The sequence below is a fragment of the Barbus barbus genome, assembly GCF_936440315.1.
Source record: "Barbus barbus genome assembly, chromosome: 20".
Taxonomy (NCBI): domain Eukaryota; kingdom Metazoa; phylum Chordata; class Actinopteri; order Cypriniformes; family Cyprinidae; genus Barbus; species Barbus barbus.
Genome location: NC_136748.1, coordinates 7,539,766 through 7,552,618, shown reverse-complemented (window position 1 = coordinate 7,552,618; position 12,853 = coordinate 7,539,766). Strand labels below are relative to the sequence as shown.

General features: G+C 35.3%; 1 protein-coding gene across 1 annotated transcript in view; it reads left to right on the top strand.

Moving 5' to 3' along the window:
- Nucleotides 1–12,853, top strand: part of LOC306886019 (ALK tyrosine kinase receptor-like) — a gene marked incomplete at both ends in the record, with an annotated part of 458,617 nt that overhangs the window by 268,385 nt on the left and 177,379 nt on the right. Inside the window, one exon of the mRNA XM_079442870.1 lies at nucleotides 7,416–7,617. Coding sequence (XP_079298996.1) covers nucleotides 7,416–7,617 — 202 coding nt within the window. The remainder of the gene's footprint in view (nucleotides 1–7,415; nucleotides 7,618–12,853) is intronic.

Genomic DNA, 12,853 nt, shown 5'->3' with positions numbered 1-12,853 from the left:
CAGATTGCAGAAGTTAAGAATTTGCTATATTATTGGGAATGTTCATGACTTGGAAATGTATAGAACATTTCCATTTTGACCTCAAGAAAAGGCGTAAAGGTTAATAAACTAAATTTTGTTTAAAAAAAAAACATTTTTGTAAATAAATAACAACAACAACATCACTGATAATAATAATAATAATAATAATAATATAACTAAATACATATAAATAATAATAGTAATAATATTAGTAGTAGTAATAATAATAACAATAATAATAATAATAATAATAATAATAATAAATAATATAACTAAATACATATAAATCATAATAATAATAATATTAATAATACAAATATTAATAATAATAATAATAATATAACTAAATACATATAAATAATAATAATAATAATAATAATAGTAGTAGTAGTAGTAATAATAATAATAATAATAATATAACTAAATACATATAAATAATAATAATAATAATAATAATAATACAAATAGTAATAATAATAATAATAATAATAATATAACTAAATACATATAAATAATAATAATAATATTTTTGTTGTCAAACAGCAGATCGAATGGTAAAGATGATTTCTAATGCAGAGGCCTAAGATGCATTAAACTTTTTTATACAGTGTATCTCCGATCCTAAATAAACACTTATGAAAATGTACTGCATACAACTAATTGATTAAACTGCCGTATGTCTTCATGCGATGAATCATACAGCTATATGTTGCTTCACTGCTATTTTTAACTGAAAAGATAAGTTATCTTGATTTGCAAGGCAGCCATGGGTGCACGTTCAATAAAAAAAAGGAAAAAAAAAAGAAAAGAAATGAAAAGCATTCAACTGCGTCATACATGCCCTCCATACTCCAGATGTGTGCACTGAACTGAGACTGATTCACTGTTGTGGGTTTGCGAGCCGAGCCATCGAGTCCTAAAGAAAGTCCCTGTGGAAAGAAAGAACCTCAGCGAGCAGTTTTTGGAATATCCATGTATATTTAGCTAATGACCATCGCATTTGTCAAAGAAGTGTTTAATTATCACACAATACATATCTCACTTTGAACGTTTCTGGCTTCTTAGCAAACATTATATTTAAGAGTCACACTTTAATTGAAAAATTGAAGGACCACCGAAACTTTGAATCAGTTCTGTAGTCATTGAAGCCAGAAAGTCCCTTATTCCTCATCACTAGAACATTTATACTTGAGAAATTCCATACATGGGTTTATTGTTAATGTGTTATTGTAGTCAAACGATGATTGCAAGAGTAAATAGATGTAGACAAAGTTCTGTTTGCTACAATTTATATATTTTTTTTTTTCTGATAGTGTAGAAGAACATTATTTGGTAATACTTTATTTTAACGTGTCCTTGTTACATATTACAACTATTATAATAACTATAAAGTATGCATAATTCCATGCAAGTAACCCTATGCCAAACACTAATCCTAACCATTTGACAAACAATTTAATGTTGATGTTTTGTTAATGATTTGTGGTTGCTAAATAAAAGAGTAAAAAAGAGTGTTAACCTGGTTTTTTTTTCAGAATAAGTATAGTTCGTGTATAGTTATTTTTTTAAAACCTATATTTTTACGAAGGTGAACTTAATTGTAATGTAAAAAAAAAAAAATAGTCACCTTTATTTAATTTTAATTGGTTCTGTGAACCCAAAAACTCCATCAATGGTGTTATGGTAACTTGTAAGATTTAAGTTAGTATCAGTTAAAATGACTTACTAACATGTACTTTAAAAAAGGATGTCTCTTCAACTCTATGAAATTGAGTTAACGTAACTTAAAAAAAATGGAACTATTTTTTTTAGTTATATAAACATCCGGTTTTACAGTGATATAGGAAATATATGCAGTTAACATGCAGTTAATTAATATTACTCAGTGCTTAAATGTATATATACACTGTAACAAGGACACCTTAAAATAAAGTGTAACACATTCTTTGTTGTTCTGTGAAGTACCATGTAAATTACATTGTATTACCATGGTAGTATCTGATGCTCAAGACTGATGACATCACTATAAATAAAATAAAGACTACTGTAGCTGGATAACTGGATGCAATAAGCATTAAATGGAGGAACTCTGAAGGATCACTCACTAAACACCAAAATGTTATTTATTGTGTCAATAAATCAATTAATGCCCTGAAACTCAGAACACCATCTACTATATAATGTTATGTTTCATGTGGATTTATTCTAGCTGGGGACTTTAAAACATGACTTTTGAATGTTATAGAAGCAGAGCTGAATATGTTTTAGCAATTAAGGTTTGCACTTTCAAACTGCAGCTTTGGTTTATTCACCAGCCACAGCTGTTGGCCAAAACGCATGCCTAGAGGCCAAAATTTGATCCATACACTTCTTCAAAGCACACAGCACTAAGATTTTTCAAGTAAGGCATGGGAAATTCAGGCAGTGAGCAACAAGTGTTTGATTTTGTACCGCTTTCAGCAAAGGGCTAAAGTGGTATTCAAAACTTAAGGAAGCCTCAGTCAAATTACATGCTTAGTTAAGTTTCTAAATGAGAAGAAGTTAGCGCAACCCTTGCTGTGATCATATTTGGACTTGATACAATCCATTGAATTTTAAGGCAAAGGTAAAAAGGAGAGAACAAATGTGTTTAATAATACACTTTTTAACAGAAATCAAAGCCTCAAGTGCCCTGTAGTCAGTTACAGAAACAGGCTCTCTATTATTACTCACCTCTTTTCAAATGCACAGCATGGTTAAGATATGCCTAAAGAATTCTGAACAATCAGGGGCTTGTGTAATCCATTTAGTCTTAGACTTTAATACCTTTAATCATTAAAATATGTATGTACGTACGTATGTATGTGTATGCATGTATTTATTTATTTATGTCTAAGAAAGTTATGTAACTGTTTTGTACATTTATATGTAATTTATACATACGTAAAATCATTTTAAGAGGGAAAAAAAACAGTTTTCTTTGTGGGGGGGGGGTGTATATGGAATGTTTTTATTGTATTAATAAATCTTTAATATTTAGAGAATTCATTTACTTTCTCAGCCCTTAAGTAACTGATGCGTATTCCTCTCATTTTCTCTAGAATGCTGCAACACCCCTAATGTAAACCAAACCCCAAAAAATATGATGCTATAACAGCTCCTTGCCGGATACAGATAACAGATAAATGAAAATGCTACATTCCGGGATATTTTTCCTCCATCTTTTTTTATTTTATTCTGCGACCTGATTCTGTTTTCATTCCTTTTCTATCAAAAGAAGGTCTCTTTTGTCTTTCTCCGTGCTCTGGCCCTGTGGAAAATTTCCTGATTGAGGGAGCTGAATGAGGCTGTTGAGAGGGAGGACTCTGAATCAAAGCCCACAGATAGAGCTTTGATTTCTCTCCTCTCTTTCATTATTTATTTCGTTTTCCTCTGGTGTGTTGTCATTTTCCCCCCTCACCCATCTATTTTGGCTCTACACGGGCTCACCGTCGGCTGCCTGGGCCACGGATCTGCGAATTTCACTTTCACACATACTCTTATGATCCAGATACCTGCAGACACTCTGAGAAGTGTACAGAGATGGTAGGAAGAGGAAACAGGCCACTTGTTAAAAATGTATGGGAGATATTGCAAAGACATCTGTATAAAAGAAAATTGTGCCTTGTTGCTTTAAAAACATTGTCACATTATTGGCAAATCTTTGCTAGACCAACTTGAAAAAAAAAAATTATAATAACAATAATAAATAAATAATAATAATAAGTCGCCTGGTTTGAGCTAAATAAACTAATTCATTGAAATCAGATTTTATTGCCTGTTTGACATATGTTGAAAAATCAACCCGATCTCATGAAAGTGCATATAAATAGTACGCCAAATAAAAACAAAAACTTGTGTTATTACTACGCAAAAATTTACTTTGGCATGTACAGGTCCTTTTCAAAAAATTAGCATATTGTGATAAAGTTCATTATTTTCTGTAATGTACTGATAAACATTAGACTTTCATATATTTTAGATTCATTACAACACAACTGAAGTAGTTCAAACCTTTAATTGTTTTAATATTGATGATTTTGGCATACAGCTCATGAAAACCCAAAATTCCTATCTCAAAAAATTAGCATATTTCATCCGACCAATAAAAGAAAAGTGTTTTTAATACAAAAAAAAGTCAACCTTCAAATAATTATGTTCAGTTATGCACGCAATACTTGGTCGGGAATCCTTTTGCAGAAATGACTGCTTCAATGCGGCGTGGCATGGAGGCAATCAGCCCGTGGCACTGCTGAGGTGTTATGGAGGCCCAGGATGCTTCGATAGCGGCCTTAAGCTCATCCAGAGTGTTGGGTCTTGCGTCTCTCAACTTTCTCTTCACAATATCCCACAGATTCTCTATGGGGTTCAGGTCAGGAGAGTTGGCAGGCCAATTGAGCACAGTAATACCATGGTCAGTAAACCATTTACCAGTGGTTTTGGCACTGTGAGCAGGTGCCAGGTCGTGCTGAAAAATGAAATCTTCATCTCCATAAAGCTTTTCAGCAGATGGAAGCATGAAGTGCTCCAAAATCTCCTGATAGCTAGCTGCATTGACCCTGCCCTTGATAAAACACAGTGGACCAACACCAGCAGCTGACATGGCACCCCAGACCATCACTGACTGTGGGTACTTGACACTGGACTTCAGGCATTTTGGCATTTCCCTCTCCCCAGTCTTCCTCCAGACTCTGGCACCTTGATTTCCGAATGACATGCAAAATTTGCTTTCATCCGAAAAAAGTACTTTGGACCACTGAGCAACAGTCCAGTGCTGCTTCTCTGTAGCCCAGGTCAGGCGCTTCGGCCGCTGTTTCTGGTTCAAAAGTGGCTTGACCTGGGGAATGCGGCACCTGTAGCCCATTTCCTGCACACGCCTGTACACGGTGGCTCTGGATGTTTCTACTCCAGACTCAGTCCACTGCTTCCACAGGTCCCCCGAGGTCTGGAATCGGTCCTTCTCCACAATCTTCCTCAGGGTCCGGTCACCTCTTCTCGTTGTGCTGCGTTTTCTGCCACACTTTTTCCTTCCCACAGACTTCCCACTGAGGTGCCTTGATACAGCACTCTGGGAACAGCCTATTCGTTCAGAAATTTCTTTCTGTGTCTTGCCCTCTTGCTTGAGGGTGTCAATGATGGCCTTCTGGACAGCAGTCAGGTCGGCAGTCTTACCCATGATTGCGGTTTTGAGTAATGAACCAGGCTGGGAGTTTTTAAAAGCCTCAGGAATCTTTTGCAGGTGTTTAGAGTTAATTAGTGGATTCAGATGATTAGGTTAATAGCTTGTTTAGAGAACCTTTTCATGATATGCTAATTTTTTGAGATAGGAATTTTGGGTTTTCATGAGCTGTATGCCAAAATCATCAATATTAAAACAATAAAAGGCTTGAACTACTTCAGTTGTGTTGTAATGAATCTAAAATATATGAAAGTCTAATGTTTATCAGTACATTACAGAAAATAATGAACTTTATCACAATATGCTTATTTTTTGAAAAGGACCTGTATATGCTACGCAATGGGTAGGATTAGGGTTGTGGGGTAGACGGGTATCATCTGTGCGCGAAAACTGCATATCATATGTACGCCAATAAATTTTGTATCATATGCACGTGAAAGCTACGTATTACAGCCCGAATTCCGGAAATGTTGGGATGTTTTTTTTTTAAATTATTTGAATAAAATGAAAACTAAATGATTTCAAATCACATGAGCCAATATGTTATTCACAATAGAAAATACAGTATATAACATAACAAATGTTTAAACTGAGAAATTTTACAATTTTATGCACAAAATGAGCTCATTTCAAATTTGATGCCTGCTACAGGTCTCAAAATAATTGGGACAGGGGCATGTTTACCATGGTGTAGCATCTCCTCTTCTTTTCAAAACAGTTTGAAGATATCTGGGCATCGAGGTTATGAGTTTCCGGAGTTTTGGTGTTGGAATTTGGTCCCATTCTTGCCTGATATACAATGCCCTCCAAACGTATTGGAACATGTGACTGACACAGTTGTGTTTTATTGCCCTGGTGTGTCCTATTAATTGATTATTCAAAGAATAAATAGCACTGAATGTCTGCGTTCAGTTTCAGATCCGTGCAAACTGCATTTATATTTAGTTAGACGTGTAACCAACATGAAAACCAGAGAGGTGTCTATGGGTGAAAAACAAGCAATTGTGAAGCTGAGAGAAGATGAAAAATCAATCAAACCATTTCACAAACACTGGCAATAGCAAGTACAACCATTTGGAATCTCCTGAGAAAGAAATAAACCACTGATGTACTAAGTAACACACCTCAAACGGGTAGATCAAGGAAAACATCTGCAGTTGATGACATAAACATTGTGACAGCTGTAAAGAAAGACCCTAAAACAACTGTTAGTGACATCAGCAACAACCTCCAGACAGCAGGAGTGAAGGCATCACAATCTACTGTTTGCCGAAGACTTCATGAACAAAAGTACAGAGGCTACACCAGAAGATGCAAACCACTCATTAGCAAGAAGAATAGGAGACGAGCCTCAAATTCTGGGACAAGGTTTTATGGACTGATTTTATGGACCAAAGTGATGGAAAGGCTAAAGTTTGGAGAAAGAAAGGATCTGCTCATGATCCCAAACATACAAGCTCATCTGAAACACAGTGTACACAGGTGTACATTATAGTACACATTACACAAGTAATGTAATGGCTTGGGCTTTCATCGCTTCTTCTGGGACAGGCTCATTAATCATCATTAATGATGTAACACATGATGGCAGCAGCAAAATTAACTCAGAAGTCTACAGAAATATTTTGACTGACAATTTACAGAAAGATGCAACCAAACTGATTGGGAGATCCTTCATCATGCAGCAAGATAATGACCCAAAACATAGTGCCCAAACAACAAAGGAGTTCATCAGGGGCAGGAAGTGGAAGGTTTTAGACTGGCCAAGTCAATCTCCACACTTAAACCCTATAGAGTATGCATTTTACAATCGATATGCTTAAGGTTAGGGACAGGTTTCATTGTATGATTAGGTTTAAAGGTGGGTGGGTTAAGAGTTGTGGGTAGTGTCAGGGGTATAAATGTAAATACATGGAGGTAGTTTAATATATAAATGCAACATAAATACATATATGTACACAATAAGTGCATTGTATCAGATGATCACATTAGTTAAAGGCACTTAATGTAAATCGGGTCCTATTTTAAGAAAGTCATCTGATAAAAAGATATTTCTACATAGCTGAGAACTCAATTTCAAAAACAATAAAATCTGAGGAATAAAATCTGTTGGTATCTGGCCGGTGGAACAAGTGGAGATTTTGAAGTCTTTTGCTCTTTGACATAAATGTATCTTTCTCTTTGTTTGTTTCCCCAGGGAGGTTTCTCACAGTGAATGGCTCAGCTCTGACGGGGCCATGGGTTCTGAGCCCTTGGCTACATGCCACCCATCGGCCCTGTGGTCTGGATATCACAGTGTTTTTGCACCCCAGGCAGAGTGGACGATACACTGTCTGGCTCATCGAGAGGGACAAGCCGCCGCTTGCTCTCCTCACCACCGAGCATCCTCACGTCATTGGGTGAGTTTGCCAAAGGCAACATTCTCATATTCAGAGAGGATGTTACTCAACTCTTGAACCTTGTGACATTGAATTTGATATACACAACACTACGCCGCCGAGACCTTTTGCTTTGAGTACAGTTTTTGCATAGGTTAAAGATCAACTATTGAATCTTGGCAGTAATTTGTTTTTACAGTGCTTACAAGGCAACATTATGCTTTTTTTTAGCTTAAATCCCTTAATGTCCAATCAAAATTTGTGTAGACAGTATTATATTTAGCAGATAATATTAGCATTAAGTATTTATTGTAAAGTATAAATAATAATAATAATAATAACAATATAATATATAACAATATATGTATATATTGCATTTATTTGCATAGCCTCTTTTCTATTTCTGCCTTTTTCTATTGGAAAACAGTGTCCAGTGTGACTTCCATACTGTAAAAAAGTAGTAACCTGAAAATGTTACTCTAAAGAGCCATTTTACTAAATTTAACCCATAAAAAATCATTGTGTTAGTGTTGGCATTGTTTTTTTTTGTTTTTTTTTAAAGTGTATCTGAGTTAAACTTAATATTTACCTGTAGGCTGACACTTTATATATAAACCAGTAACTGATCGGTCTGCGAGTGGATTTTTAAAAAATGTATTTATTTATCTTTTACAATAATACCGTATGTATCATGAATCATGCACAGTAGGTGTAGTAAGTAAATAGGTTTACTGTTGGTTTCATGGCACTATTCTTTTACAAGTGCTGGTATTTCCTTCTGGGAAAACAAATCTTTCATTTCATAAATTTATTCATTTAGCAGACACTTTCATCCAGAGTGACAAAGTGTATTGATTTTATCAGTATGTTCCCTGTGATCTAATGTATGTTTAGTTGTATTTTTGAGCTTATGGATTTAGATTTGTATTTATATCTTCCATTTTGTATTCATGTTTTAAGCAATTGAGGTGAATGGTATCATCAGAATATATATATATTTTTCATCCTCTATAGTATAAAACAGACAGAACATAATATTTAGTTTGATTAGCAACACCTCCAGTACTTCCTCTGAGGTTAACAGCCTTTAGATTTGTCTGCGTGTCCTTCCTTGAGATTCTCTTCTAGTCTCCACTAACTTCCTGTTTGTTGTATTTGCCTCTGCAGAGGAACTCTAAGACTGGGCAGCATGTGAATGCGTTCAGCCATGCGTGGCATGTTCCAATAGGAAAAAGTGTTCCTGCTCATTATAGCGTTCCTCTTGAGGTCATTATTTTTGATCAGCCAACCAACCCACATATCTTTATGCAGTTCTGCTCTCACTTGAGGTCAGCTCTTGTCCAGGGTTTTCAATAAATTCCTAGAGCCAAAAATGACCAGGCCACTTTGTGCATTGCAAAAATTATAAGGTACTATGAAATAATTTCACACAACAGCGACAAAATAATACAAAACACATTTTTGCATTGTGGCTGTGCTATTTTTGTCATCATTAGGTTTAGTGCACATGCAAACTAAAAGTTCATGCTGTTCAAAACATATTCAACAAATATTTTGCTCTCTGTCCAGCTGCTAATTAATACAAGTCAGCGTCTATTCAGTGGCTTTTTACTAAATACTAATAAATACTAGCAAAATTAAATGCTTTGCTTTGCTTCTTCTCACCACCATACTGTATGAAAGAAGAGAGGCATTAGGCCTGTCTTTTGATCGTCTAAGTCCCTTCATTTATGGCTTGAACTATATAAAGACCACGGTTGTATTTGCATTTGCAAAAACTAGGTTATGGAGTTCTTGTAAGGCCAGAATGCCACAAAGTGTCTTCTATAAGAACTTATATTTGGAATTTCTTTGTGGAATGCTTATTGGTGAGTCACGAAACAGAGAAGGGAAAAGTGTGTCAGATGGCAAAATTAAATATATATGGAAATTAAAACATTCAAATACCCCAAAGGCTCTTTTCGCCTGAGGGATTGCGTGCTCTAGAAAAGGCAGTGCACCTCAGTGGCTAAGACAGCTTGCTGTTCACTGCTACGAAAAACAAATGAATGCTGTGTCACAAGATTAGCTTTCTGTTCATTAGCCATTGCTGCAGCTATCAGACAAACACCCCAGTAGTTTTAGAAGGAGTTACTGAATCATAGAAAGAGGAACTGTCAAAGATCACAACTGTGGAAAAAAACATCTTTCTGTGGAAAAAACAATCCTTCGGTGGTTTCTAAGCCTAACTGATATCTTGACACTTCTTTTTTTTTTCTGCCAAAAAGCTAAATAGGAACAAACACCACCACAGACACTTTTCTTGTCTGCATGCACCACATAATTTTACTGATCCATGAGAGGTAATTGGGTTCAAAAACAAAAGATTGAATTTGAGGACATTTGATGTAAAAATACGTTTCTAGTTATCGACTTGTTATTATTATTATTATTATTTATTTTATTTATTTATTTTTTCCTGTAGTGGCAAATCTACATCTAGGAACATAACTATCCATTTTATAAACTGGCTTTAGTCATAATTCCGTAACTGCTCAAAAGTCATGTTATGCAAAGAATCTATACTTTAGAGGCTTGCATTATGCATAAGCAGTTGAAATTGTGTTACATAAAACTGTAAATATTTTACAGTTAGCTTGACAGAAGAACATGTCCTGTATATGCTTTAGGAGGTGAATCATGTAATATATGAACGATTAATTATTAATAATAATAGTATTATCTCACATCACTCGTTCCTGAAAAAAAACATGAACATGATATTACATTACCCTGTGGCAATGCAAGAGTTTATTTCTCCTCTATTAGATTATTTAAAGCCCCCAGCCCAGATGTGAGGTCTTTCCTGTTAGTGCGATTCCACAAGGGTGTTCATATAGTTAAGTGATTTGAGCTGCCTGTACTTTTCTAATGTTGTCTAGGTGTCTAGCACAATATCTAATCATGGATTGCAATCTGTTTTGTTAATTGGTCTCATTTGTATTGTAGTGCATATCTGTTGGGCTTTGGAGTATCGTATTTTCTGAGGATTAACACTTGTTTCAATCAATTAGCGAGGACTGATAATACTGGTCAGCCAATAAAACACTGTAAGAGGGTTTGATTAGAGGTTTGTTTTGTAGGAATGTGTTGCTGTGTTTAAATTGTCAATTATAAGATAGAGCACAGGTTACTTCAACAACTTAAGATAATTTCTTTCAAACAACACAACGATGACAAATTACATATTTTAAGCAAAACCTATAATGTGTTTCTCCTAGATGGCATTTAGATTAGTTTGACAGTAAATATAGATTTTTTGCTAAAATGTCCTTCTTCTTTTTCCTCATTAGGTAATGGCCCTTGCAATTTTACATCTCAAACTATTCAAATATCCCAAGGTACCAAAGTCTGCAATCAAAAGCCAGATGTTTGGTATGAACAAAGTTGCCATTCAAATATTTCCAAGACCAACCTATCCACATTCATCTTATAGTTCTCTAAAGTAGGCAGATGGTTCTAACGGAGTTGTTACGCATGGCAGTTTAACCATTTGAGACACATCAATAGTACACATTCATTGGTGTGTTTCCCAAAAGCATGTAGTTAGCCAACTATTCTACTACAAGTTCAATTGTTACCAACATTTGATGTTTTCCAAAGCCATAGTTTTAATGAACATTCACAAACAGCATTACAAAGTAGTGTGGTTGGAACTACAGCTCTTTATCTGCGATTAAAAGCATAGTTTTCTGTTAGTATAATATATGGACTTAAACCAATCAAGCTCTTGAGCAAAATAAGCAAGATAACTTGTAGTGCAATCTATATATTTCATTCTGTACTTTACATATTTCATTCTATGTCTTTTAGTTTGCTAAGAGAATTCAATCACCGTTTCAGTTCGGTCCGAATATTGCGTCCGTAAAGCGACTGCAGCCTAATTTAGTTGGTGTTGTCTGTGTCAGTTACATTAATCAAACTACAAAAGAAAGAGAAAGAATCACTGCTCTTGACTGAATCAATTTAGTAACCCTAATTAGGATTAATCTAAATATGTCTGCTTGAAAGAATGCGGTATTACTGTACACATTTTAAAGACATGCATTATGACAAAACAGAACTATTTTATGAGATGGCGTTTTCTTATGAATTCATACAACATGATTTGTACAGAAGCAGATGCTTGAAGAAAAATTTTTAGCATGAAGTTCCATCTCTAAACCTATCCTTCAGTTGAGCTTAAGTTCAGGTACAAATGAGACTGCATGAATAAGCCACCAATTCAGAAAATTGTTAAATAATTACAAATTGCCATGAGAGTGTTAACAATATATGCCACAACGAACGTTAATTTGTAGTGAATAAATATTATAATATTATATGAAATATTCCACTCTAACCACTGAATTTCAAACATTGAAAGCAAAATGTGTTACAACCATTCATTGTTTCTCTTATTCTTCTTACTGTATGCTAACAATTGTACAAAACTCGCAAATGCTTGCCAAAATCATAAGCTTCAATAATAATACCCAACTGCTATGCAACATCTGGAAGTCAAGCTGCTCAGGTTTTTATCAGTCCACCAAGAAACAAAGTTGTGCTTACGAGGTACTAGACTGCTACAATGAGCTCTTCTGAGCCGAAATCACTGGATCACAAGTTTGTTACTTCTGGGTAATACAATTTTCCTTAGGGCTTTTACTTTGAAAGCCGTCTCATTTCTTCCTCCAGTCTTAAAAGTTTGTTGAGCTGAGTTTGGAGGAAGATTTTGCTGGTACTAGGAAGGTTAGCCAAGCAGTCAAATCCCACCAACAACACCAGTGCCACTGGGAGCTGAACCCTTCACTGCTGACACAATGCATTACCTCCCAAGTCACTTCTCATTACTTGAGTAGCAGTCATCGCAAAGGAGGCCGGAGACCCTAATGGTGACTCATTCCTCTATTGTGTTTCTACACACCACAGTCCATAGCCTCCACCTTTCCTACAACCTCCACACAGGGGGGGGTCAATCTCCCAGACTCCCTCCGAACCCTTCGCTGTCACCTGCTCCTCTCTCTGTGGTCGTCTCCAAGGACTAGAGACGTCAGGCGGTTTCCATTAACTGCAGAGTACAAGAGGAATAAATACTTTAGTGGTAAACATGAAAATCGATAAATGCTTGTCATCCACTGAGGAACTTGCTGTCATTTCAGTGAAACATTTACAGCTGCTCCGCTTTGTTTCATAGACATAAATCATATACAGTCATGTATTTATTCAATTATTTCTG